The 26,157-nt window shown below is 49.8% G+C and overlaps 4 protein-coding genes across 4 annotated transcripts; 2 read left to right on the top strand and 2 right to left on the bottom strand.

The window, feature by feature from the left end:
- The first annotated feature begins 185 nt into the window (after positions 1-185).
- TGME49_278900 (protein kinase, putative) lies at positions 186-4,793 on the top strand. The gene is made up of 5 exons (XM_002370552.2): positions 186-1,007; positions 1,375-2,212; positions 2,848-3,428; positions 3,810-3,954; positions 4,664-4,793. The coding sequence occupies exons 1-5, from the start codon at positions 810-812 to the stop codon at positions 4,699-4,701; spliced, it is 1,800 nt and encodes a 599-aa protein (XP_002370593.2). The 5' UTR covers positions 186-809; the 3' UTR covers positions 4,702-4,793.
- Positions 4,794-5,354: 561 nt separating this feature from the next.
- On the bottom strand, positions 5,355-12,314 carry TGME49_278910 (O-acetylserine (thiol) lyase 2, putative). Its single transcript, XM_018781826.1, has 9 exons — positions 10,275-12,314; positions 9,442-9,578; positions 8,953-9,090; positions 8,415-8,458; positions 7,957-8,156; positions 7,497-7,600; positions 6,699-6,807; positions 6,163-6,245; positions 5,355-5,863 (listed from the first exon to the last, which is right to left on the bottom strand). Exons 1-9 carry the CDS (start codon positions 11,095-11,097, stop codon positions 5,744-5,746), a joined length of 1,758 nt encoding a protein of 585 aa, XP_018635109.1. The 5' UTR covers positions 11,098-12,314; the 3' UTR covers positions 5,355-5,743.
- A 1,189-nt stretch (positions 12,315-13,503) lies between these two features.
- TGME49_278920 (hypothetical protein) lies at positions 13,504-17,856 on the top strand. The gene is made up of 5 exons (XM_002370554.2): positions 13,504-15,078; positions 15,658-15,794; positions 16,148-16,406; positions 16,793-16,910; positions 17,279-17,856. The coding sequence occupies exons 1-5, from the start codon at positions 14,465-14,467 to the stop codon at positions 17,387-17,389; spliced, it is 1,239 nt and encodes a 412-aa protein (XP_002370595.1). The 5' UTR covers positions 13,504-14,464; the 3' UTR covers positions 17,390-17,856.
- A 116-nt stretch (positions 17,857-17,972) lies between these two features.
- Positions 17,973-25,371, bottom strand: TGME49_278930 (Tubulin-tyrosine ligase family protein). The gene is made up of 16 exons (XM_018781827.1): positions 24,321-25,371; positions 23,905-24,016; positions 23,439-23,524; positions 22,994-23,030; positions 22,536-22,654; positions 22,209-22,342; positions 21,808-21,860; positions 21,534-21,615; positions 21,117-21,222; positions 20,755-20,833; positions 20,270-20,337; positions 20,059-20,099; positions 19,676-19,751; positions 19,428-19,477; positions 18,994-19,044; positions 17,973-18,734 (listed from the first exon to the last, which is right to left on the bottom strand). The coding sequence occupies exons 1-16, from the start codon at positions 24,479-24,481 to the stop codon at positions 18,640-18,642; spliced, it is 1,350 nt and encodes a 449-aa protein (XP_018635108.1). The 5' UTR covers positions 24,482-25,371; the 3' UTR covers positions 17,973-18,639.
- Positions 25,372-26,157: the final 786 nt, after the last annotated feature.

The following is a 26,157-nucleotide window of genomic DNA, read 5'->3' as shown; positions in this document are numbered from 1 at the left end:
GCAGAACAGAGAGGAGATGAACGATAGTGAACTCGGACGGAAGCGAGAGAGAAGAGACCAGGCACAGGAGTTGCGAAGGTCGATTCAACATGCGCCGAGAAAAGAGGCCCCTCTGAGCGCGTTGCGTCGACTCTGCAAACACCCCACTGAGAAATCGTTGCGTTTTCTAGTTTGGTGTTCTCTGAAGAAAAGAGAGAAACGATTTTCGTCTTACGAGAGGGCGGCGAAGATTTCTTTCGCGCCTGTCACCGTTCCGTTGCAAGGCGGACTTCAGCTCTCTTTTGCGACAGTCTCACATCGTCTCGACTGTTCTTGCAGCTTCATTCTCGCCGGGTCTTACTCATTTTAAGCCCATTTTTCTGCATTTCTTGTCGGGTATAGTCCTAAAATTCACACAACAGAGACGTTTTTGAGTCGTTTAAGGCTCGTCGTTTCCTCTCTTCTCCCTCTTCATCTCGTTTTCTTCATCTCGTTCTCTTCATCTCGTTCTCTTCATCTCGTTCTCTTCATCTCGTTCTCTTCATCTCGTTCTGTTCTTCTCTTTCTGTCTCTTCTTCTCTGTCTTCTCTCTCTTCTTCTCTGCCTTTTCTTTCTCTCTCTTGTTCTCTGCCCTTTCTTTCTCTCTTTTCTTCTGTATCCCTTTTTTTATTCATTTTCCTCGTCCTCTCCTCTGTCTGCTCGATTCTCTTCTGCGTCGTTTCTCTCCTTTCCTTTTCTCCTCTCTCCCGCACATTTGCCTCCTTCTCGGATTTCCTTGCTGCCCGCTCGTCGGCTTCTTTGCCAAGCAGCAGCGAAGTCCGAACTCCGAGATGAAGAGAATGCGGAGTGAGGAAGCTCGAGAAGACACGGAGACTCGCTCCGCCGGCTGCGAGTCGCGAGAAGAGAGAAGAGAAGACAGCAAAGAAGGGGAAATGGTGAAGAGCCTCGCCCTCTCAGACCCCCTCGGCGCGACGCCTCTGCCGCGACTCCTGGAAAATGCGGTTTTGCTTTACCAGGGTGCCGAAGCTGTAAGAGGCAAAGTAACATTTTTTCAAAAAATGACAAACCGACCACTACGAATCACGGCTCCGCCACATCTTTCATCCATATACATCAACCTCTATTACCAGAAATAATATATGTATATATATATATATCGATTCATATATATATATCCACTCATATATATATATATATATATATATATATATATCCACTCATATATATATAAGGATAGGGTGGCTAATTTCGTTCGTTGTGCCATCGATCTCTTTGTTTCGTCTTCTGTCTATGTACATACAGGACTGTGTGTATTGACAACAGTTAACATATCGACAGCTGCATCTTTGCGAGTCTGTGGGGTGTACAGACAGCTTCTTGTTGCGTGTTTTTCAGAGACTGTTTCTCGTCGCGCTTTCTCCGACGCGCCTGGCGGTGTTGAAGCAACGTCTGCAGAAAACGCATATCCACCCGAGCCTGGATTTCAAGCTGCACATACATCGCCTGCAACAGGAAGTTCGCGCGATGGCGCGCTGCCGCAAGGCCGGTGTGGATACACCCCAGATTTTCTGGGTCCGGCTCCCCAAAGTGCTCCAGTCTCCCTCTGCACTCAGAACGCCGAAAGAAGACTCCGAGTCTGCTTCAAACATCCTCGCGAACATCTCTTCTTCTCTGTCTTCTCCGTCTTCTCCGTCTTCGCCTGCTTCTACGTCTTCGCCTGCTTCTGCTTTAAGTTCTGGGAGTTCTGAAGCGCGAGGAGGCGGGAGCCGACGCCTGGAGGAGGGACTGATTCTCATGGAGTGGATCGAAGGAGTGCCTGTGAAGGCCGTGTTGGGTCAGTTGGAAGATCCTGCGAGGAAGAAGTTGCCGGGAGCGCGCGCGAGCGACGGCGACGCCTCAGGCCGGAAGAGTTCGGGGGAAAAGGCTGAAAAAAACGCAGAGGTTGCGAGCGCAGAGCCTCGTGGTGGAAGGGCGTCTGGGCGCGAGTCTCACAGTCGCGATGGCCCCGAGCAACGGACTGACGCGTCAACGGAGAAGTCCAGAAACAAACGAAGGAGCGCCTCGAAAGAAAAGTCGAAGCGTGCAAACAGTAACTCGACGGAGAAGCAAAACGTGGAGGAGACAGGTGAAGACAGAGGACTTTCTGGGGACGACCTTTCGGACGAGGAGCTTCGCGAGGCTCCAGCGGAAAACCGAGCCGCTTGTGGCGTCTTCGAGGGCCAGGCCATCGAACGTAAGGTGGAGTAAAGTGGCGCATATGCCTGGTGATTTGGCTTGCTGTTCATCTCGAGGAGATTTTGAGTGCACACGAGGAACTTGACAAACGCGCCTCTATTGTCCTCTAGTTTTCTAGAAAGCGGCTCGACTCTGTGTGACTCTGAGCGCCTTTGCCTCAGCTGACGCATCAACAAGACAAAGAGGACTTGTTCGACTTAGCTTCAGAAGCGCGAGTTGTGTGGCGTCAAATCGCGGGGAGAAAGTCGGATGGAGAGGGGAGAAAGGGAACTGCCGACCATTTAGGATTGACGCGGTGAATCACGCGTTTGAAGGGGTCCGCGCATGCATCTGCGGCGCGACTAGCTTTCATTGTGGTAGTCTCCTTCTTGATGCGAGACTCTACGGAATGCTTTTCAGTGTCGATTTCTATCGACAACAGTGGAACTGAAGGGTGTCATTTGTTCTCTCCAGGTTCAGGAGGTGTGTCGCGTTTACGCTGTGGGTTTCAACGTTTTCATCTTTTTCCCCTCTCTTTTCCGTGGCGGTTCTGCCGGTGCTTTCGGCCTCTCCGCGCATGTGTACCGCCTCACCCCCCCCACTGCCCGTCTTCTGTTTTTCTCGTTTCCCCTCGTTTTGGGGGTCCCTCTTCAGATCTTGGCGCGGCGGTCGGCAGAGCCATCGCGAAGATGCACGACGCCAACCTGGTCCACGGCGACCTGACGACGTCGAACCTTCTGCTGCGTTCTGATTCTTCTGCTCTCTCTTGTGCGGCTTGGCCTCCCTCGCCGCTCTGCACTTTCGGGGTCTCTGCCTCGTCCACTCGGGGTCCTCCAAGGTCCGTCGTGGCCGCGGCTGCTGAGTTGAATGCGCCGCTGGCAGCCGCCGTCGCTCGAGCCGCGGCGCAGGCCCGCGCCCAAACGACCGCGGGCGGCCGCACCGCGCCGGCGCGGGAGTTGGAAATTTCTCTGCGGCGACACGTAGGGCACGCGCTGAAGGAGGCCGCGTCGCACGAGGCGCATGCTCTCATTGAAAAAGTGAAGGCGCGAGAAGAAGCGAGAAACGCTGCCGAGACAGAAGGTGCCTCCGAGGGGGGCCGGGAACAAATGGAGGACGAGCCAGAGGGGAAGAGAGAAGGAGAGACGCGAGACGCGACGGATACAGAAGAACCTCTAAATCTGCCCCCCATCTGTATCATTGATTTCGGACTCGCTGCGACTTCAAGCCTGCCAGAGGTAAGGGCGTCTCTTTGGAGACACCAGTCTCCGTCTCTCATGTTTTAAAGTCCGCCCAGAATGCATGCGACTATCTGTCTGCATGTTCACCCGTCGCAAGTCTCTCTGACTTCTTCTAAAGTGTCTCCTCGCACAACATTCGTATTTCTCACCACATCCGTCTCGTTCGCCACAACGGCCATCACGACCATAGAGATATATACATGCGGCCATACGCAGGTGTCCTGCACATGTGCTTACGTAGACAACTGTGTCTACCTGTCCACGCGCATTGATAGACAAACACAAGTATGTGACTTTGCAGGTTTGAAGGACTTCTTGATATATATATATATATTAATGTATGCTTTGTTTCTTTCTGCTTGTTGGTGTCCGGTTCAGGACAAGGCAGTTGATCTGTACGTGTTGGAGCGGGCAGTGGAGAGCACACATTTCTCGATTTCATCTCCCTTTCTGTCGGGGCTTCTTGCCAGCTACGAACGCCACGCTCAAGGCGCCGCCCAGACGCTGGCTCGACTGGCTGCCGGTGCGTTTGGAATCAATTCACCTTTCGTGTGCCCCGGCGGTTTTCCAGTGGAGCACCGAATCGGTTTTCAAGAATATCTCGGTCCACAAGCTTCCGACTCGACAGTTCGTACACCCATTTTCCCCTGTAGCTCTACATCTGTCTCTGTCCGTCTCCCCGTACATACACATGCATGCGTAGATAGTTGTAGGTTGGTGGGGAAGGTGAGAGCAGTACACATCTGGAGACATGTGTTTCCAGGTAAACTCTTTTGCAGGAGTTTCGCGTAGGCGATGACGGACGTGTGTGTCACATAGTGGGGTGCCGTAGTCCACTTTCAAGTCCAAGCATGTACCGATAGCCTCGTAAGCGATCGGCGTGGAAATCTACTTTTTATCTTTCCCTATGCATACAGACAGATCCGTGTTGATGTGGACGCATACAAAACTAGGTATGCATACATATATATTTGTGCATGCGTTTGGATGTATACGTACCATTCTCGGCATAGCGTACTGATTGAATACTTTGTTCTGGGGTGGGCGACGCAGAACGCGCGTGCGTCTCGCGGTCCACGCCTGTTTCGCGTCTAGTTCTCTCTTGTGTACTTCTCTGTCATTGGAACTGGCCGTATCTTTTTGAGTGCTGAGACTCCTATCTATTGGGGTCTCCTTCAGTGTTCGGGACCTCTGAACTGTCTCATGTGTCTCTCCATTGTGTCTTCTCTCAGTGCGGCTGCGGGGACGGAAGCGCCTGATGATCGGATGAGGCTCCCCTCAACACTCAGACAAAAGAAACGCCCGGCTGTCGACATGCTGACAACTACAAGCTGCATATGCGTGCAAACGCAACTACAGGAATATACATGTATATATATATATATATACATATTGGTGTATATGTCTGTATATATCCGAATATATATATATATATATGGCTGTGCTCATGCAATTGTATATACATACATATGTATATATATATATATATATATGTGAAGAGTCTTCACCGTATGGGTGTGAAAGCATATGGCGAGTCCGTCAGTGAGAGTAGGCATACGGAGTTCTCTCGGTTTTCCTATCTCTTTTTTCTATTGGTTCCTGTCTCCACACTCAGGGGTAGTTTTGAGTGAAGAGCCAGTGTGGCAAAGACCAGATCTGCGAAGAAAAGGTGCCGCAGACACCCCAAATCTCTGCAGAGAAACGAGTGTCTCGTCTCGCTTCACAGGAGAGAAACGCCCCGCAGTCCACACCCACTTCCTTGTCGGTCTATCTGCACGTTTCGCTACATCACTATATCAATAAATAAACATATATATATATATATATGCATGCACTCGATGTGTAGATACTTGTGTACGCCCATATATATATATATATATATATACGTGTAAGAGGAAAGTAGGTGGCTTGACTGGGAGACAAGGGCGGCGCGCGTTGGACGCCTGCCTGCACTTTGCTGAAGTTGATATGTCCGTTTAACACACCTGTTTATATCCACGAACAGCGCATTTGCTGTCTCTCAATACGGACGCATGCAGATGTTGCCAGGCAGGTGAATCGGAATGAGTCGAGAAACGAAGAAGACTGTTTTTTAGAGGTAGAACGGAGAGAAGGCAAGGATGCATGCCAAGGACCCCTTTCATGTTTCGGCACACGCGGGGGAAGGCAGACACGCACGATTGCCGCAAAAAGTAAGTCGTTTGTGTCTTCCACATGTTTGTGCTTGCGTAAATAGTCAAGAAACAGGTGCGCATGTGTGTCTCTTGGTGTGTCGCAGTGGCTGTGGGGGTCCGCGTGTAGATACAGAGAGCTTACAGCTTGCTTCCAGGAGCGGAGATGTCGTTTTCGTGTTCTTTCTCGATTCTTTCCACAACGTGCTGAGGCGCATATGCCACATGTATCGCCTCCATGATGGCACTCATCTCGCGTTTCTGTGAAGAAAACGAAAACACTTTGCAGGAGTCGAGCAGCCAGCGCACTGTTTCCTGAGAGGACGCTTCCTGTCGAAGCGGCAAGCCACTGTGGGGGAAACACCAGGACTCTCGTAGATTCGGTCGAAACGCAGGAAAGACTATGTGCGGCGTTTCGTCGCCAAACCAGCGGCGAAGGAATAATACTCAGAAACACGCAAAGCTTGAAGATTACAGACAAGTGCGCCCACGTGCCTTCTTACAGGAAAGACGCGGGCACTTGAAGCGGAAGGTATCGTTTCTCAAGAAATCAGCCTTACCTGATCCGCGAGCAGACGAGGATAAGGCAGTCCTTCCTCTCTCAAGAAAGAAATGTTCCACTGCTTCTTTGCATATCGCGTACCTAAACCGACACACGCCAAAGAAGTCCGCAACGAGACAGCACACATCAACCACGCCAGATCTCCACACGCATGCACAAACAACCACACAGAAATATATAGATACATATGTTCAGAACAGACACTTTGAGTTCCTGACGCAGATTCTCATTCACTGGAGACCGCGTTAGTTCCTCGTTATATGCATATATATATATATATATGTATATATATATATATATATATATATGTTACAAAAACACGGATGCACCTTTATAAATAGACTTTTACATGTTTATCTCATTCAGAGCCAGAAGCACATCCCCGCACCCCGATACAGTCAAACAAAACCATCTTATACGTCAGTTTTCTGCGAGAGTATTCAGTTGTATGACTATCGCGGAGTTTATAAATACATTCGCATGCAAGTCGAAGAGATTTATTTTCCGTTTCTTTGGGGTTCGTGGATTGCACACCAGAGTCGCACAAAATTGTGCAGATGCGGTGCCCGGGGCCCAGGCGCTTAGCGAGTCGAACTGCGGCTGCCACATTTACTCCGCTACTCATGCCGACAGCTAGGCCCTCCTGCAAGCGAAAAAAAACGACAGTAAATCTTTACAAGCATTCAGAATGATGACAAGACGAAGCAGAATTGTTTACCCGCCAGAGGATCTGAAGAAATCCAGAAGCGATCCGAAAAACACGGCACCGGCTGTTAACGCGAGAGTGTAGGGTGTTCGAGAAAAAAGGTCCAGCCTCTTGCAGAGGTGTTTGAGTCACGAACAAGAAGAGAAATACGAGAACAGGTGAGACGATGCGTTCTTCTTGGGCGCGTAAGACGGGGAGAAACCTCCTAGGGAAACTAGGAGAAACACACCCCACCCAAAAGGGGGAAACGCGCGTGTAGGAAGAGAAACGAAAGTAGGTTGTTGGCAATCAAGAAAAAATGCCTTGACACGTGACAAAGATCGGTAAGGGTCTCTCCTCAGGAACAAGAGAAAAAAGGAAAGCGAGGAGTTTTTAGAGCTGACCCCAAACTAAGGCACGAAAAGCCGCTCAACAGTCCTTTTTTCTGCGTAAAAAACGAACAGGCATTACGCGATGCGAATGGGAAACAACAGCTTCCAGGAGTCTTCACGGTCCCCGGCTGGTTTCCTTAGTCAGAGTACAACCGGGAAGTGCGCGTCGAGCACATAAAATCGTAAAAGCTGAGATGCACAGAAGGATGCAACGAATGCGAAGAGGGGGCCGCTTTCCCACGCTTTCTGCCTCACATCCTCAAGGAGAGAGTGTGTCCAAGTCAGCGATTCAACATCGGAAATTTCGAATGCAACATCCGGACGAAAGTCTTGGAGCTGACCGGTGATTCGTCCCTGACCTAAAGCAAAAAGCCGAGTTAATCGCGAGAGAAACAGAGAAGGAAGAAGGGGAAACGGAGTCAATTAAGGGTCTATAGAAAAACAGACAGAAACAATGAAAAAAGGCGTCGAAAAACGATGTTATGTCGACACATAACCACAGAGTGACGTAAATATATATGTATATATTGATATATATATATATATACCGATAGAAATCGTTGTGCATGTGTTTGCGTATCAAGTCTCAGAACCTCATTTCTACGATATCTAGACTGATGATTAGTCTCAATTATAGACTCTCAGAGGCCGCTTGTTTCCTCTGATGTTAGACAGAAGCCCCATGTTTTTTTCTGTTTTTGTTCCAAGTTCCCACCGATATTTTCCACCACAGAGGCACCTTCTGCTCGGAGCACGCCCTCTGTGAAATAGCGATAAAGGGCAGATCCGGGGATGTCGGCAAGAGCGATCTGAATTTCAGGATGCTGAGAACGGAGGTAGCGAGAAACCCCAGACACAGTTCCGCCTGTCCCCGCGGCAGACACAAAACCGTCGATGCGGCCGTCCATCTGATCCCTAAAAAGTGCACGAAGGAGATACACACCATCCAGCCGGAAGAAACTCAAGGTACACACAAGGACACATGCATTCAAGAACATCCCAGCACGTAAATCGAAACTACCATATATTTGTATTTATGCATAAACAGTTACGTATATATGTATATATGTATATACATATATATATGAGCGTGCGCAGAAACAGACGCCGAGTTTAGCCATGTATTTCGTCTTCTTATAGGAAAGAACAGCATTACATAGTGGCATGTCTCACCAGATTTCCGGGCCGGTTGTCTCGTAGTGGGAAAGCTGGTTGGCCTGAGGGGAAATACGTGACAAAGAAGAGAGACAGACAGGTACAGAGAGACGAAGAAAGAGAAGAAAGTTAAGTCGTAATGGATGGAACACGAACGTTTTGAAGCAGAGAAGCCACATGCAGTCAAGGACATAAAGGCGACAGTAGAAGGCAGATGAGAAAGAACGACCGCAGAATGTAACTGGTGAAGTAGCCGTAGTCTTCCAGTGGGGGTGTCGATTGCAGATCGTCACCCACCGTTCGAGTTGTGACAAGATGATGGCCAAATTGGACAGGAATACGTGGAGAAAGAAAATGGAGGAGAAACAGAAGACAGACAGAAGAGAAAAAAGGGAGAATCAGAGAAATGCCCCCACATCTTTGGACAAACACGTGCATTGAGACGGCAATAGCCACTTAGGGCGCAGAGCGGAGTCCACCATGGGTGAACATAACGGCAGTGAAAAAGAAGGAAACGCAGAAATATACGGTTGATCGGGAAACGGAAAAGGCTCACCAGATTGTCGAACTGGTTCCCCCAGCATGCATTCATGACTGAAGCAAGCCGTCCCGAAAAAGCGACAAAGTGGTCAGGGTGCCAAACCTTATGGAAAGGAACCTCCACAACCAAGGCGCCGCACACTTTGAGCATATCCTACGCAGGGAAAGTGCAAGAGTCAACACAGAAAAAAAGTCCTTCCAGACACAAGAAAGAAAAACCCAGAGTTCAGCTCTGTCCGGTGATGACAAACGGGATCGCGAAACTCCTTCACAATTACATGTACACACGCTATACACATATATGGTTGGACACATAAACAGCAACATACACAGATGAATACTTGTGAGGTCCCTTCTATGCATATATATAAATGACCGTCTATATAAGCAGACGTGTAATTTTTGGTAAGGGTTTGACTTCAGCTGGAACTGAGTGTGTTCTTTCGACATGACTTCTATCTGGCATTGTCTCTTTGTTGTGGCTTTCTTTATTGTGCATGCGTGCCTTTTTGTCTTGCGTCTGTGTGTCTGGAATGACACAGACGACGCGATAACCTCGGGGCTTGGAGGCGAGTGCGAGGCCGATCGCCGTGTTGCCTGCAGAGCCTTCGACAATCCAGTTTTGTGATCCACCCAGGCGTCCTGAACCGAAAATGACAAAAAGATCCCTTCTATACGGAAGTTACACACCTCTGCTCATTGGGTATATGTAAATATCCACATATCTTTATATCTGTCATGTAAACGGATCCATCTGCGTGTGTCTGCGAATGAACATTGCCGGTTCAGTCCGTCCAAGGGCATCTCGTTCACAAGTCCTGACTTCGCATAAACGTACATCAAAATGGTTCTATCTTATTGGGTAATTCCTGAAGAATTGAGGTTTTCTTCCGCATCGCTTCTTTGTTGAGGAATTTTTGCGATATTGAATTCAGTATCCTTCTCACCGTTATCGTAAAACACGAATTTATACATCTGTCGCGATCCCACGAGAGCACATGCGGGGATACATTTGACCCATAAATATACGGAGATGTCCACGAGCTGGGGCGTAAGCAGATACGAGCTTACTGGGACCCTCACTAAAGCCGTATGCTTTTCTCGAGACCTCCGCTTGGATATGCGTATGGTAGCAAATTAGCAAATCAACGTGTTTTGAGTAGTACGACGCATTACGCATCTGGTTCGGTGTGCGCCTCTCTCCTCTCGCTACGATGCCAATCGAGTGCTTTATCCACACGATTCTATCACTGGTTCCGTGTTTTTCACACTCCTGCCCACCTTTGTGGGCATTTCAGTGTCTCGGGGGTTCTGTTTGCCAGTGGTAAGAGTTTTCACCTTCTTTCTCAGCCTGTTCAAGGATGTATTTGGCCGGCCTGTCTTTGACAGAGCCTCCTGGGTTGTTAAATTCACATTTGGCGAAAATGTCGCAATGCGTCTCTTGACTTGCACGTCTCAAATAGATCAGAGGCGTCATGCCCACGGCATCGAGGAAATTTTCGCAAACTCGGAGGGCCGAGGTCCTTTCTCTTCTTCTCTTTCCGGCCGCCAGGGCACCACGGCTGAAGTTGGGATTTCCTGGCTCGGGCGACGAAATTGTGCTTTGCTCAGCGGAACGCAAATTGTTTTCTTGCATTCGATTTTCCTGTCGGTTTTCACTTCTGCCGGTAGGCTGTCTAGTTGCGGCGGTCTGGTTCCCTGGCTGATTTGCCTCAGACGACTGTTTCCTCGTTGACGTGAACGTTTTCTTGTCCACGAGGAAAGGGGGATTTCTACTGGGGGCGATTCTTGATTCGAGTGTTCCTGCAAACAGTGCTAGAACTTTCTCGAAGGCGACACCGTTTAATGGAGAACGCGGTTGTGATAAAAACCCGAGTTCATTCCCAGCTTGAGGAACCTCTCGGAATGGATTCTTCTGGAGCTGCAAACGCGGCATTTCGCTCGAGACTGTGACAGGAGTTGAGAGTGAAACGGACCCGGTTGGCATGCAAGATGCACCATAGAGGCCAGCAGAAATCCGTGAGCTGGACTGGGAAATAGAAGGTCGCGGAAAAACACGGTGCTGCCAGAGGAGAACCCTCGGGGTAAATGAAAACGTGGGAAGGGCTGACCGAAGCGACATCTTTCCGGTTTTGGGTGGAAGCAGTGGAAAAACGGTCATCGCAGAGAGAAGCCCCTGTAGACGTTCCAGTAATAAACCGACGTCAGCCCCTGTCAGTGGGAGACGAACTCAAAGGAAAGAAAGAACTCGACTAGCAAGTGTCCTACGGAGAGCAGAGAACCGCATCAGACTGCAGTCCGACAAAAATTGACTACGACAACAAAACCCCAAAGCCTGATTCTAGTCAGTACGACGGGAGTGCCCCAAAGGAAACAAAGCTTGGGAAGCGACTTCGATGACCAGCTGCCACAAGACTGTACGCGCCCGGATCATCTGGAGAGCAGGTCACCGATCATCAAAAGCAGGAGCGAACTTCAGCGGGTAACACGGAGAAAATTGGTTGTTATCCGAGGATAATCTGTTGACATGGTAACGGGAGGCGTGGGAGATACTTTGCACGAGAAACGGGAGGGCAAGAAGGTTCCCTCAGTGCGCAAAACGTGTTTCGATCTGGGATACGCAAGGAAGTTGAAAAAACAGCTTCACTCGCAATGATCAATGTGTCAGTCGAGCTCGTTACCATCTGTGCATTAATTTATTCCTATCTGGAAGGCAGCAGGAAAACCAAGTGAACGACACTCTGTGTACTCTTAGAAAGGTAACATCAAACCTCGTGCAATGCGACAATGCCCCAGTGAGAAGCGCGTTTCAGGGAAGACAACAGAACGAAAAATAACAGCGTAGTGAGGCGTGTCAGTAGAAATGAGGCAAACCGGAAAGAACCCCAAACGGAGAATTGATGAAAACCTGAGTCTGTCCGTAGGAGGATGCCTCATAAAGTAACTCAACATTGCAACTGAAGAAAAAAAAGTAAATATGTAGAGTAGGAGTGACGAAATCAACTGGGAGAAATGTGAACGGTGACAAATATGGCAGCGGACTCAGACGAAGAAGAGACTGGAGTTGACTGGCCGCAATCATGGCATGGCGTCTAGCTGGAAGTGCGTATTTTCGGTAAATATCCTGAGTGAAAAAGACGTAGAACATCTAGAAGGGCCAACGCGCAGTTCCCCTGACTAACCCGGTGCTTCACGCTTGGGTGTTTCTTCGTCAGCCAGGCTTGTGTGGCCTGCGTTGGCGAAGAAATACGGAGGGATAGGAATGTGCAGGTCGATGTCTCCAGATTGAGGCCTACAGTCGAAGACAGGCTCGCGTACGCGGGCGTATGCTTGATGGTACCTTAAGCTAGACTCCTGAGTACGGCGTCCCGAGGAAGGAACGAAATGAAACGAACAAGTCCACTGTCTAGTCGGTTTGTAAAATGATTTTGGTGACTTTAGGGAGAAGAAGCCTGAGGTGTGTGCTCGGTGTGTTGGTGCTTCCTCGCGCCATCATTTTTCAATGCTTCAACGCGTCTAGGGTCCGGCTTCCCTGCAATTTTTCAAAACTCTGAAAGTAATTTCGAATGGTACTCCCCTCTGTTACCCAATACGTCCCAAACTACACGAAATGAGAAACGGTAGTTTCCCGTTAGATGCCATACATGAACCGGGTTGTCCAGTAAGGTGGAGTAGTGCAGCGATCCTACAGCACTTGGTTGTCTGGATCTGACCTAAAGGCCGATGAGACAGGCGTCCTGTCAAGGGACGAGAAGATTTTTGGTAGAGTGCTGCAGACTTTGCAACTCTCTGAAAAAGCCTTGCTAGATGCAGTTCCTCGGCCTACGAACTTCACCGAGCCTTTTTGAGGCAACTCGACACATCTTTCTGTGTGGCAACCAATGCATAAAACTCGTCACGTAACAAAACACACCCGGATTTTAGATCGGTTGGTACAGAAGATCAAACCTATTAATAGTGCGCCGAATAAAGTGGTTCCGGATTTCTATGTGCATTTGTGCTGATGCCGCATCTCTTCTGAGCTGGCGGGAAGTCGTGCTCCTGAGAGTGAAAAAAGTCGCAACACTCTCGAGTTCCCCGTGTTTTTCTGCTGAAGGAAGAATCTCCTCTGCTCTCCAAAACTCCTTTCCTTGATACGACCCTTCTACCTTCGTTAACGATCTATCTCTTTAGAGCGTTTCCTGTTCTGCAAAAGCCATGAACCCTGCGGTTCTGATAGCGCGTTTTGGCGGCAAATGCCACTGTTGGGCGCTTGTCTTCTAGCGACCGACAACTGCCGCAGTAAAACCCCCGTGCCTAGGTGAGAGGCCTTTTGGAACCATCTGGGGAAACTTTGAGACAAAAACGCAAAAAAACTGTCTTTGAAGCTTTGAGAAAAGCGAGAGAGTGTGTATGCTGGGGAGTCGGACAAAAAGGACAGAGGCGATTTGACGCGCAACGGCTCACGATCTTGTTCGCCAGAAGACACGCTTTTCTTCGCATGCACAGCCAGCCGTGGAGGTGAAAAAACTCCCCAAGTATCCTGCCGATACATCGCTCTCCCTTTCGAGATTTGCTTGGCTTCCATGCCAGTTTTCTGTTTCACTCAGAGCCTTCCTTCCACCTGTGGAATGCGAGCGACACTGCGCTTACTTCTGTGCTGAGTCGCGTGTCTAGTCCCAAATAAACCTGGCGGAAAAACACGACGGGGCGGCGTGCCGACCATTTTGCCCCTTTGCGCGGAACACCGTCGTGGTTTTTTCAGTCAGCTTTCGCGACGGTAAAACAGCTTCTCAACGATTCATCTCAAGCAAAGCTAAGCCTTCAACTTCCCTGCCGAGATTCCGAGTCTTCTTAAAGCCCAGCTCCGTTGAGCGTGCCGGCTGTCGAGAAGCTGTCGAACGCGTGCTCTGAAGAAACAAGACGTAGCACTTTTGCGATGATTCTTTTTTTCCAACCACTCACATTCAGTTTTCTCATCAGTCTCGTTTCCCGTCTTCATTCGCTCTGGGCTGACCCCTCTTTTCTGCCGGACGCCTCACCCGGATGGGCTTCCTCGTGCCTGGTTTACAAAGGAGGCGCGTTGCCGTCTTGTTTTTCTCGACCTTTTTTTTCTGCTCGTTCCTATGAAACCTAGTCCTAACGCGGTCGCATCGCTTGTACCTTCGCACTGGATTTCCCCGGCTAACAGTGCACCGTCTTCAACCTGTTTACGTGTGCCGTGACAAGAACACAGTCAAAATGCCGGGGTCTCGGCGAGGTGCGAGAAGCGGCGACAATGAAGAGTTTGTTCCGCATGATGTTGTAACGTTTTCTCCGCCCTGACCTCGCGTCTCTCATCTCTCAAAGAAGGTCTTCTTTCCCCCATTCAGAAACACACAGATTCGTGCCCTGCTGCCGTGGTGACCTTGCTTCGTACAATTGTGGCCTCGCGCCTCCCATTCTTGTCACATGGTCGAAATCCTTGATTTCTGTTTGTCTCTGTTTCTACTCGTCCCCTGTCTCACCTCTCTCCGTCCTCCACGCCGTTTCACTGTCTGGGAACTGCCATGGATTTGTTAACTTCGTCGCTCGCTACCCCCGGCGCTTCTGAGCAAGACTGCACAGACGATGGGATCTCGAAGGTATGTACAGTCGGAACGGCGCTGGACACGAGTGCTCAGCGACTGGCTTCTCCCAGTCCGTCCCCAGAGCCCAGATCTTTTCACTGCTCTCCCGACTCTTCCGTTCCGCCTTCGCCGCTTCATGGTGGCGCGTCTGCAAACGCAGGTTCCTCCGACGCTTTGCCGGATTTTCAGGAGCAAAAGCCGCTACTTCCGCCCCCACGCAGGGGACTGACAGATCCTACGTACGGCATTATTTGCGCACCAGACAGCCTGCGTCCACGGATCCCAAACAGCGTCGCGCCCCTCCCGGCGAGGCCTGCAGACGACCCACGGGCGGCGCTGCTCCTCCAGGCAGGCGAAGAAGCGCGGAAAGAAGCCGAGGAGTTTCTGTGTCATAGTGGACTGCCGGAGCGCGACAAAGAAGAGGCGGCGATCGATAGGCTGCTAAAGGGACTCCGCGAGGAGTCTCAGGAAACAAACCATGCAAAAATCATCGAGTGGTTCTCTCTGCTCTTCGCCCTCGCCGCCGCCGTCGCCACAATTGTCCTTGGAAGCGTGTACGCCAGGAACGAAAGGGAGACAGCGGGCGATGCGTGCATGCCGAGAGGGGAAATGCAACATTTGTGATTGAGCTGAGGAGATTGTGGTGTTGGGTCAACACACCAGCCAGGAAACAAAGGCGCTAGGGCCTTTTCAGAGAACACGAGGGATCGATCAAAGAGGAGGAACGTGGCTCTTGTTTTTTCGACCAAAAACCTCGAGTCACCTGTGCGCACTTCAGGACTCCCGATTGTCTTCTCTTTCTCCAATTGCACGTCTCAATGAGGCACCTGCGGATGATCTCAGCTGTCCTCGATTGGTCTTCGTGTCTTTCAACCTGAATTCCCCTTCACCTCGCTATCTAGTCCGTCGGTCAACCTCTTCCTATACGCGTGTGTACATGGGCACATAATCCTATGACTTTCTTCTGCTTCTGCCTCAAATCCGCGTCAACACGGCAGCAAACAGGGGAATTCACCACGCCTATCATTTTTTGCTTGTCCCTCCTTCGGCTACTCGGGACCCTTTGCATATGCATTTAAGAAGCGTTTGGCGGACACTGTGTGTCGCTTTGTGTGGATTACTCAACTTTCCAGAAAACTCCAGCTGAACGACCCCTACTACCGATTTCTCGTGGCTGCGGTAGGCGGAGAAGCCTTGCTCGCCTACGCTCTCCCGGCTGCAATCGTCCTATGGAATCTGTACGCGAATGACGACGAAGAGACAAACAGTTGTAAGGCGAAAAATGCGTGTATATCTTTTTAGGACGACAGACGGGGACTTCTGGCGTCTCCGTGTTTCGAAGAAAGGGAGATGGAGCACGACTAAAAACTCGTGCTTCGTGCAGTACACCCTTGTCCAGCGTGCCGGTGTACTTGGTTCTTCGCTTGCTCGTCAAGGCAAAGTGGCAGCAATTTGTGTTTTCTGCGGGAAAGGGCAGACTGCTCGGACCTGTGGCTACCTTTTGCCAAGGCTCCTTTGCTTTTACTTTCATGTCCGTTGCTGTCGCCGTTTGTTTCATGGTCGCGACGGCTTGCAGCTCTGACGACTGCATGCAATGTTTGTATTTTCCTTGCTACTTCTCAGTGAGGGCGGTCTCCTGCGATCGTCGTGCGCTTTTTCTGATGAATGCATGCCGCATTCTTCTGGGCGTTTTCCTTTTGATCGTTGCGGCCTTCGGCTTCCACTCGCACCAGCAAGAAGAAGGAGGTCAAGTCGATTTGAGTACCGTCAAGAAGACCTTTGTGCTCGTTTCGGTCTGCCAGCTGGGCAGTGCCTTCGTGTTCGCCATTCTCGCTGTCTACGCGTGGCTAGCCGCTCGACTTATTGCTAACAAGGCGATGCAGTGAGCTGTTCAGTCGTTACGAAGGTCTGCTTGTAGAGCCAGGCGAGGTGTGGCAACAACAAAACAGTGCAGACTTCCACGCTTGTCTGAAGCGGTCTTTTTCACTTATGTTGGAGCTATAGTTTTCGTCCATCTGGTATTTGAAGTGTTTCGTAGGTACGAGGCAAACAGGTGACAGAATCGCTTTTGGGGAAGGTCCCCGTACTGTCCTCGTCGCCGCTCAGCGGTCATTCTAGGGTGTTAGAGCCGCTGTGTGTCGGAGGTTTATTTTCTCAACTCTCACTTTGTCAATGCGTCAAAAAACGTCTTTTGACACTGAATCAAGTTCACGCGCCTCAACACATGGCTGCATCCTCATTTTTTTGTCTGCTCTTTGCCGCATGCAGAGCGAGCGCAGTGACCGCTTTTGTTGAGGTGATTGTCAGCGTCGTCAACGGCTGGGCGCATTTTTACGACTCGATGGCGTTGGCTGCTGTTGAATCATCTGTGGGTGCTGCTAATAAGGTGAGAAAGACTGTTTGGGGGGGGCAACTCTCTTCGATGTTTTGTGTTCTTATGCGTTGCCTGCCCACACGTATCGTCGTAGATGTTTTGCCCATCTTTTCAAGGGGAGCGGAAACGCAAGGGCAAAACGCGACATAAACAGTCTGTCCATGTGAAATAGAAGAAACTGTTTCGTTTTTTCAAATGTCTCTACCTCACCCAAAGTAACCAGGTAGCGATTGAGTAAGCGAGTGTCCGTCCGTTGACGTTGAGTTTCAGCTTGTGTGTTCAGAGGCCCTTCTCGGGCTTTCTCCAGTGTACACTGCTTTCCCCAAATGCATCTAGGCGTGGTTTTTCTGCACGAGCTTCCTTTTTATGTGTGCGTGTAGCGAGTGAAGTACATGGAGTACGTGGATATTTCTGCGGCAGGAATTCTCTTCATCCTTGCCGTTGTCGACTTCGTTGGCGCCCCAAGGTCTCCCAAAGTTCCAGCACGGTGATATGTAGGCGGAAGCGGCATTCCGTTGATATAGGCGTTGACGAACTACGGCCGTTTTCGTCTGTCTGCCTTTCTGACCAGGCTGGGCCAATAAGTATTCTGGACTCGGAACGTAGAGAAGCATCTAGAGCACAACCCAGCTCCGGTTGCTTCAGTAGTCTCTCTCCGTTGCGTCAGGGAGGCACACTGGAGTGTTTTCTTTCTGTGGTAATTTTGTTTTTTCACAGTTTGGTCTCTTCTAGTGACCATTTCTTCCCGTTAGCGGTCTCCTTCCCTCGGGCACGTGGGTGTCCGTGCTTGCTGTTGCATGCCGTGAGCAAGCGTGTGGCTGTGGATTGTGCTGGGAAGCGAGTGCCCGCGGACTATAGGTTCGTGGGGACGAAGCGCAGACTCATCGCCTTTTCTCTCCGTTTCCCCGGTGAAGTATTTGAGAACAATGCGGCAACTTTTAACCTTTTTTTCCGGCTCGGTCGTGCGCCCGAAAGTATCGGACAGAGGCAACGGAAAGACAAAGATTTTGCCCGTGAGGTACAAACAAACAGATGGCTCTTGAGACTCTTGAGGCATCCCCACGATGCTACGTTCAGCGTAGTAAATAGTTATGCGTGGACGAGACAGACTGACAAAACAGAAGCCACCAATCTGTTCTGCATCTCGAGCACGGGTACCGGAGACGGACCAAATGCTCCGGGCACAACTTCGTGTTTGACAGCAGGACAACGGGACACGCCAGTCTGTTATTCCAGATAGACAAAGTTTTTTGGTACGCAGCAACGAGTGCCGAGGAATAGAACGAATCAGTAACAGCCAGGAATAAGCCAAGAGAGGGCAGCCAATATTCCCCGCTTCGCCGGTGCCGCAGCAAGTTTGAGGGAGGCGCCTGCCGCTCACTTTATCGAAGCGACTGGCCAGGCCTACAGGGGCACCAGAATTTGGGTCGTGCAAATAGAAGAACGAAGAGAAAAGCAGACGCAGGAAACCTCAACTGCGCAGAGTTGCGTCAGGGCTCATCAAGAGGCTCATTCGAAAGGGGCATGAGCCCTGTCCATGAGCTCGCGCTCTCAGTGAGGGGGCGACAAATGGGGGAACTCCTGTGGTGGTATACCCAATCTTCTTATCTGTGTTCAGTGTCATGCGCCTTCTAGTAGCAGAAGATGTGCGCGCCAGTCGGCACGGGCTCTTTGATGAAAACTGGGTTGCTAATGAGAACCATTCACAGTTAGAACAGCTGAGCAGTAGCCAGCATTGTGGTCATTTAGATCTGCCAGCGGCAGTTGCAGACCGTTGTGCAGCAGCCAACTTCTTTCCAAGGTACTTGAGGCACACTTCTCGCGAAATATCGGTGCCTACAGAGAAGAAAAAGACCGGAGTGGACGCTTATTCTCTAGAATAGAGCGCATCAAAAAGGCATCGCAAGAATTTAAATAGCGTTTAGGCAGGCGTTTAGAGCCGTCAATGGGGCTGTGGTGGCTGTCGTATGACGAGCCCGGGACAACATCAGATTGAGAGGTTTTGAACCGTTCCGAATGGTGTCGAGGTAGAACGAATGTGAAGAAAGTGATAGCGAAGGAGAGGCACAGCAATTAATGAGACAATAAGACTCACCTAGATAGCTCAGAGTTGTACACTCTGCAGGCATTTCGTTGACCGGACCCCCTGAGCACCCAGCAGCCACCAAGATGGAAGGCAGCACTGCGTGGAATTCTGGGAGATACGGCATGTTTGTCCTCAAACAACTACGTACATGCAAACGCATTAACGCACGTGAGTATACAAGGATACATACATATATATATATATATATATATATAAATATGCATCAGTGGGCAATAGTTCATTTTCCAGTGTTAGGTATACTCACCACGAGATGCCGTTACATTCTGGCAAATGCAGATACACATCAGATGAAATCTTCATTTGCAGCAGAGCGAACACACTGGCAACCCTGTCTGCATAAGAAGAGTTCACTGCGTCAACAGATGTGAAACCTCAGAAAGAATAGCGGTTACTTAGTGTGTCAGCATTCTTTTCGGACTCACCTTTGTATAGAAGGACGAATCCTCCAATATGCTGTTCGTCACCTGCTAGACTGAGGCGAATGCAGCAAAAGAAAGTGTCACTTGTCCCTCCATGAAGACAAAGGAGGACCCACGAGAGAAAAGCAATCTTTCCACTCGATTGTCTGACATCTCTGCCTTTCTGGAACGTCAGACTTTTGTGTGAAGATTTCCCGCCGGGTGTCGGGTACCGATCGACGCACGGTGTTCGCTGAATCGGGAAATCTTACAATTTTTCCATGTCCACTATCGTCAGGACATCATCTAGCAACCCTATTTTGAAGCTGTAGTCGAGAGGAGTACTCGCTGCATAAACAGCACGGTAGTTGGTACAGGTGTTGGAGCTGATCAATCGTTATTTTTGAGAGGGCGATCGATCGTGCTAAGCATAGCAGTCGGGGGCTGGTGTTGAAAAACGCACAGCAGTTAATGCCTAGCAGCAAGGCAGGAACCGAGTTTGTCTTCTGTAGTGACATTCTTGCCATGCAACAGATACTGGACTAACACTTGTAAAAATGGCATACTCCAACCGCCCTTGTGCTGTGAAAAAAGGTAAACAGCCACTTGGCGCCAACACTGAGCACGCCCACACTACCGAAGTGGTCACACATACCCGTGAGTGAAGGCGAAGCGTTTACTTCAAGAAGCCACGGCCTGTCCCATCGAGCAGCAAAACCAGACAGATTACGTGTAGTGTTTTGTCCGATTTCGCAGGTGAGCAAAGAACAAAAGTTTGAGCCTTCAATTTCTTTCCTGATCTGACTGCGTTGCAGTAATTTCAGCCCGCATTTATATTGGTAGGGAACGGCCGTGAGCAGACTCACTTGAGCTGGGCATCAATAATGATATCGTAACCGTACAGCTCGAAGCAGTGTTTGTCGTTTATCATGACCTGTGACACCGGCGTGAGAACAACGCGCCCGTGGCCCACGAGCAGCACGCACCGCACACAGACATAGAGAAAACGGCATCGCACAGCATGTATTCGATGCATCGTGCAATCTGACATTGGATCTCATCCTATCTCAGCTTAATAATCTCAGAAAATCACAGAAATAGTGTTTAAATAGTGTGCCTGACGTGGACATCTGCATTAATGAGAAGAGAAGTCTGGACGAATCCAAGGAGTCATACGAGGGCGACCGCGGACGCACAAAGAATCCATCAGATTCTGAACATGATGTTACCGTTTTCTGCCCTCTCTTGGTCAAATGCATCAATGCCAGTAGAGAGAGGCCCACGCGAGAAAACTGACAAAGAGCCAGACATCGTTGTCGCATGAGTGCTGCTTGGCAGGAGACGCCCGTACCTTTGACACGGCAATCAGGGGCTTGAGCATCAGCTGTTGAATTTGCAGCATCAGCTCATTGACTCGTGTCTCTCCGTACCTGCATGAACTCCGCCCGTAAGGAGGCGCTTGGCATGAATTTGTCCCAGTTAGGGCAAGCACATGGTAGTCTTGAATATGATTCACATGGAATTGCTCCGCTACTCCGTGTATATCCACAGATAACGAATTAGGTAGATCTGTGTTTACAGGGACGAATGAAACAGAAATGCGTTCTTCGATATAGTCACACAACTCCACCCACCCCCAACTGTCCTCTGGAATCGCTCGCCTCCAACACTTGAAAGTTTCAGTGGACAACCGGATGCAGCTGCTGTACCCACTTCGTGATGAGGAACTGTTTGACGTTCCGCAATGACCATTTGCCCCCGAGTTCTTCGTCATAATTCTCAGAGAATCTCTGAATAGCCACGTTGGTCAGATGCATGCCTGAAGGCTCCCCAAGGACAAGAATGGACATATTTTATTGCATGCAACCTGTCTTCCGTGTGAGCGGGAGTTATACTAGCGTGTGTAAACCTATGTGGAGGCCGGCTACCGTGCTCCGCCGATGCGTCTTTTGCAGACCATGTCTGATTCTACGACCTGCAGATAGAGCCACGTTTGGCAAATTCGACCTCTGTTCACGATCTGAAGAGGTTTTTCAATAACTGCTTTATCTTGCTGGCGTTGATTCAGAGTGACTCTCCACCGTAAGCGGCAGTATCCTTGGAAGTGACCCCTGCTTAAACGTAGCTTACAAAGGTTGCCTCTGTGTTCAACTTCCATGCTGAAGTGCGTATGCGAAAATCGGGCAAAACCTCCTCGATGAAGGTAAACTGTCTGCGTCGTCCAGCAAGACATTCACATTTCATCTGTATACACCGGTAGGTTATCTCTTACGAAAGAGTCCGATCGCTTCTTGGTGTTTTGCCTCGCTCTCAATAATACAACGTCTCAGTCTATAAAAGCCGAGTTATCAACTGGCATTCATGCAAATCTCGGGACTTTTCGCCCCTTCCCTTCACCACCTACTAGAGGTGAATAGGAAGTGACGCAAGCGTAGAGGCGGAGATCGAATTTCTTTCCTGACCAGCAGACAAACGCAGAAACAACGTTTCTCCACCGGAATGGCCAACCCTCTCTGAGGGCCAAGCAGAACAAATCAGGATGCATTGCTTATCAAGAAGCGAGTTTTATTTTGGCACCAACATCTGCGTTATTATTCTTGTGTTTCTCTGTTTCGCTGCAGCGGTGCGGAGGCGACACAAGCTGTTGATCTCCGATGTTACTTCGCCGGAGAACCCCTGTTACAGATGAGCATATTAATGCTCTTTGTTGTCTATCTCTTTTCGCTCTTTTTGAGTCACTTCTCTGTGTCCGCCGTCTTCTCCTCTCTCATGTTGTAGCCACACTGCCATACGGGCAGGTCTTACCGCCGATAAGAAGAGGATCCTGGATGTAACGTTGGCAAACGTATGCCTCCGCATGGTGAGGCTCTTCAGCAACCTTGTCTTTTCTTGGGTTGACTGGCTCAGATTTTTTCCACTTGCCATCGTTCTTCCATTCACTGTTGCATGGACATACGTGAAGTAAAAGTGTAAACGCAGCTGTTCAACTCCGAGGCCAAGTTTTCGCAGTAAAGAGCTTCTCGAAAGCGGGTAGTAGGGCTCTTCTACCTTTGTGGAGATTTTCTCGGGTGCCATTAATTTCCTCGGTGTCCTTGCTGGCTTCAAGATTGCTGTGATCAAAGGCCCGCTGACCTGATTTGAGAGAGACGCTCAAATAAGAAGATTCCCCTGCCCTGCGACCTTCCAATGGGTTTCATGATCCACAGAGTGTTCGGCCTCTTGCGGAATTCCTCCACGAGCATGGAGTATTCCTGCAGGAATGTATGCGAGCCAGAGCTCCACAGCGCGTGGAACATGACGAGAACAGGGACCACGTTCTGTGTATTAGACACGGACGGAACTAATGAAGCCTCCAACGGGGATTGCTCCGTCACCTTTGAGAACCCGCTCCACAGAGGAACTTCCTTCTGCTGGAGGTAGTTGGTGGATTCTCTGCAACCTGTTTTTCGTGAGTACATTATCCTGCGGCTTTCACGAGAGGCTTCCTGCGGGCAGCGCGCCGCGAACGCTCCGTCCTGACAAGGCCGGAGAAAGAGTGGCAGTTTTTTCGCGCTGAATGGAGCTACTGCATGTGCGTCCTTTCGACTCACCAGTGGAAGCAAAAATGTCGTCGGGCATATGTTGAAGCTGCAGCGCGCATGATGTTTCGAGAGGGGTTCACTATAAAAGTGGCAGAGCTAAAAGATAACGTGAATACAGAACCATTTCTAGTCTGACAACCAATTAGGTACATACAGGCAGGTGAGTAGTAGCCTCCCCCCGTCATGAACATGGGCATATGTACAGAACTATATGTAAAACATAATTGGAAAGGTGGAATACAACATCGCCAAGAGCGAACCACCAGGAAAGCGTTCTGGATAAATCCATGTAGAAAACAGGGTTACGAAGCGTTTTCAAGGAAACGCGACCAGATTTCAAGAACAGAAATCAGTTCGACAAAATCTCTATGCAAGGAAATGAAGAGAGGCAAACCACTAAAGATGCCCGCCCTAGACGAGCTTGAGAACTCGTTTATTTTATTCAGCGTCTTACCTTTGAGCTTCTTTGATCTTTCCATCGCGCTCTAGCTGCCGCCGGTGGCGCCTCAGATTCCTGATGAGCAAATCTTTGCGTGTCAGCTGCACAAGGTTGCGACCGTAAAAAACAAGCTTGGTAACAGATGAAAGTTGGTTTAAATATGGCGGCGAAACCGCTGCGACGATCGTCTAGACGACTAACGCCTCCGTTTGAATATACGCGTTATGTCTTGCTTTTGTATCCCCTTTTTGGTTCAGAGAGGTGTCGTGGCAGAATCCAGAACCACAGCCCATAAACCTCATCACGCCCGTAAATGTGTTGCTCCTCTACAGAGAAATCTGATCCCGCTTTGTTACCAGCCAGTAAAAGAGGTGAGGCGCGGTCGCGTGTAGGCGTTAGTAGACGTCCACAGGCCTCAGGCGTCAGGCGGACCCAGAAACCTTGTTGTATGTTTGCACAAGCAGGTTTGACCCTCTCTCACCTCGTAGTGGTTCCGGAAGTGGTTAACCCGCTGATGAGGCTGGAACCGAAATTTGTCGAAGTTCTCAGACATCCATTCTTTGTCACACCAGAAGAAGTCCCACTCTGTGTCGCTGCACGCCACGCATCCCCCCAAAGAAATCTGTCGTTTTCCCGACTGGGCTGAATTTTATCGGTTGCACAGCCGTTTGGCAGACGCTTTTGCCACTGGCACATACACCTACACAGCTCCATGTTGGTTTGCCTAACTAGCCCATAAAAAACCGATGAAGACCTCTTATTATTTATAAAAGCGTTCAAACTGGTGACTGGAAAAGAGTAAATTAAACAGGAGTGTGACAGAAGCATCGGACGGCTACGACAAGGCAAGCGCATAGAGAAAAAATACGCCTCTCCTGAATCACAGAGACGACGAACCTGTCAGTTTCTTTCCATCCCCTGTTCTTCAAAGCGTCGTAGACAGTGTTGTGGAATGCCGATCTAAAGCGAATCGGGGGCCTGAGGCAACAGAAGCATCCCGCAGATACCCTCTGCAAGTGTGTTGCCTTTGTGGTGCCTTTGAGAAAAATTGCGTGCATCCGAAGGAAACCACGCCGGCAACCCCGGCACCGTGCGCACAATCTCGAGAGCGTCGCGTGGATACACACTTAGAATCTTTACCTGTGTCCGTCTTTGGCCAGGTAGTTCCTGAGGTACTCCGACATTTCTTCCCCCTCTGGCTTATGTGTTTGTCAGTGTCTTGATTTGTCTTCTTGGTTGCAGAAGAATCTGCGGATTACTGCAATACGGATCTGTCTTCAGACATGCACAGACTCTTCCCATGGAAACTGAGGAAGCACTGCTCCACAGGTCGCGCAATTCCCGTACACCGGACAAAAGATAGATCGGCGGATCCAAGCTTTGTATGAAGATCCACCGATTGTTGGGTCTCACTTTGTTTTAATATGGGCATGAAATGTGTCAGAAAGTGACAGAGAATTCCGTGTGCATCACAGATAGAAACCGAAATCGTCCTCGCGAAGTGGTTCATGGCTTGAATCTCCAAATGTACAAAATCGCGTGTCAAAGCAGAAACAAACACAGCACGCATGAAAACCAACGATCAGCGGTACTGCAGGTCGTTTTCGACCTTTCCGATTGTCGATGTCGTTTAATTTTGTGTTTCTTGTTTCCCAGGGTGCGCATCTTTTTGTACAGAAGCGAAGCTGGAAGGAGACATATGATGGCAAGACACAGTCCATCATCTCTTTCTGCGCGTCAGTATTTCTCACATGCTGCAATGGCCCCAGCCCTTCTGTCTGACGAGTGTTGTTCAAAAGCATCCATCGGCGTTCTGACAACACAATCTTCATGATGATTCCTTTAATCCAGCTTCACTTGTGGGCCCCTCAGCATGCAGTTCCGCTTGCGAAAGGCCATTACGCGACTTCGACTACTGGTCTGACGTTCCACTTCTTGTCTGTTCCCGTCTCTGTTATTCTCCCAACAGGGGGAGATGCAGTTGACGTCGGCCAGGAGGTTTAGAAGTTCTGAAAAGGAATTTAACGTTGGGATTCGTAAACGTGTTTGCCACCCAGCAAAACTGCCTGGACACTCCCTGTTGTCGGCAAGAACAACGCCACTCGTGTCCACTCATTGGCTTTCGCACATTGTTCCGGGTATCCACCTAGATATCGCAAGGACATCTGTTAACGACCATGAAACCTCTGGCACCGCTCTGGGATGAAACTCACAGCTGCTTCCGAATACTTCGCACCCTTACGTCTGCAAAGTCTCTGGACGAGGAAAGCAGACACTATACTGAAAGATTTTGTGTAAGAGTTTTGAGACTGATGCTCAGCAATCGCTAGCGCTGCAGCAACGTGCATCCAAGCGAAGCACCTGATGCCACGGAGAAGGAGCAGGCATAGAATCAGAGAGAAAGGAAATCACTAAATAACACCACTGGCGCGACTCTTGTCCAGGTACAAGGCTGGGACTAACATCCCTGCGACAGGATTCACACAGTTCCACATGCGTTGAGCCAACAGTTCTGCTGGGGGTTTCGTCCTTGGTGGCAAAGCTGGTGGTCATCCTCAAACTGCTCGGCCAGGTGCCAGATTTCTAGGTGTGTTGTTTTTAAATACAGTACACAAGGGATCTTCCCACCTGAGGCAGCATGGTTCCGCATCGAGTGACTGCTAATTGCAGCGCCCCAATGTTTGTAGCTGCTGAGAGTGATGGGCCTGCGGAGATTGGAAACGAGTGATGTAAC

The sequence above is a fragment of the Toxoplasma gondii genome, chromosome XII (assembly GCF_000006565.2).
Source record: "Toxoplasma gondii ME49 chromosome XII, whole genome shotgun sequence".
Lineage (NCBI taxonomy): Eukaryota > Apicomplexa > Conoidasida > Eucoccidiorida > Sarcocystidae > Toxoplasma > Toxoplasma gondii.
The sequence above is the reverse complement of the archived record's forward strand: the minus strand, read 5'-3'. Positions and strand labels throughout refer to the sequence as shown.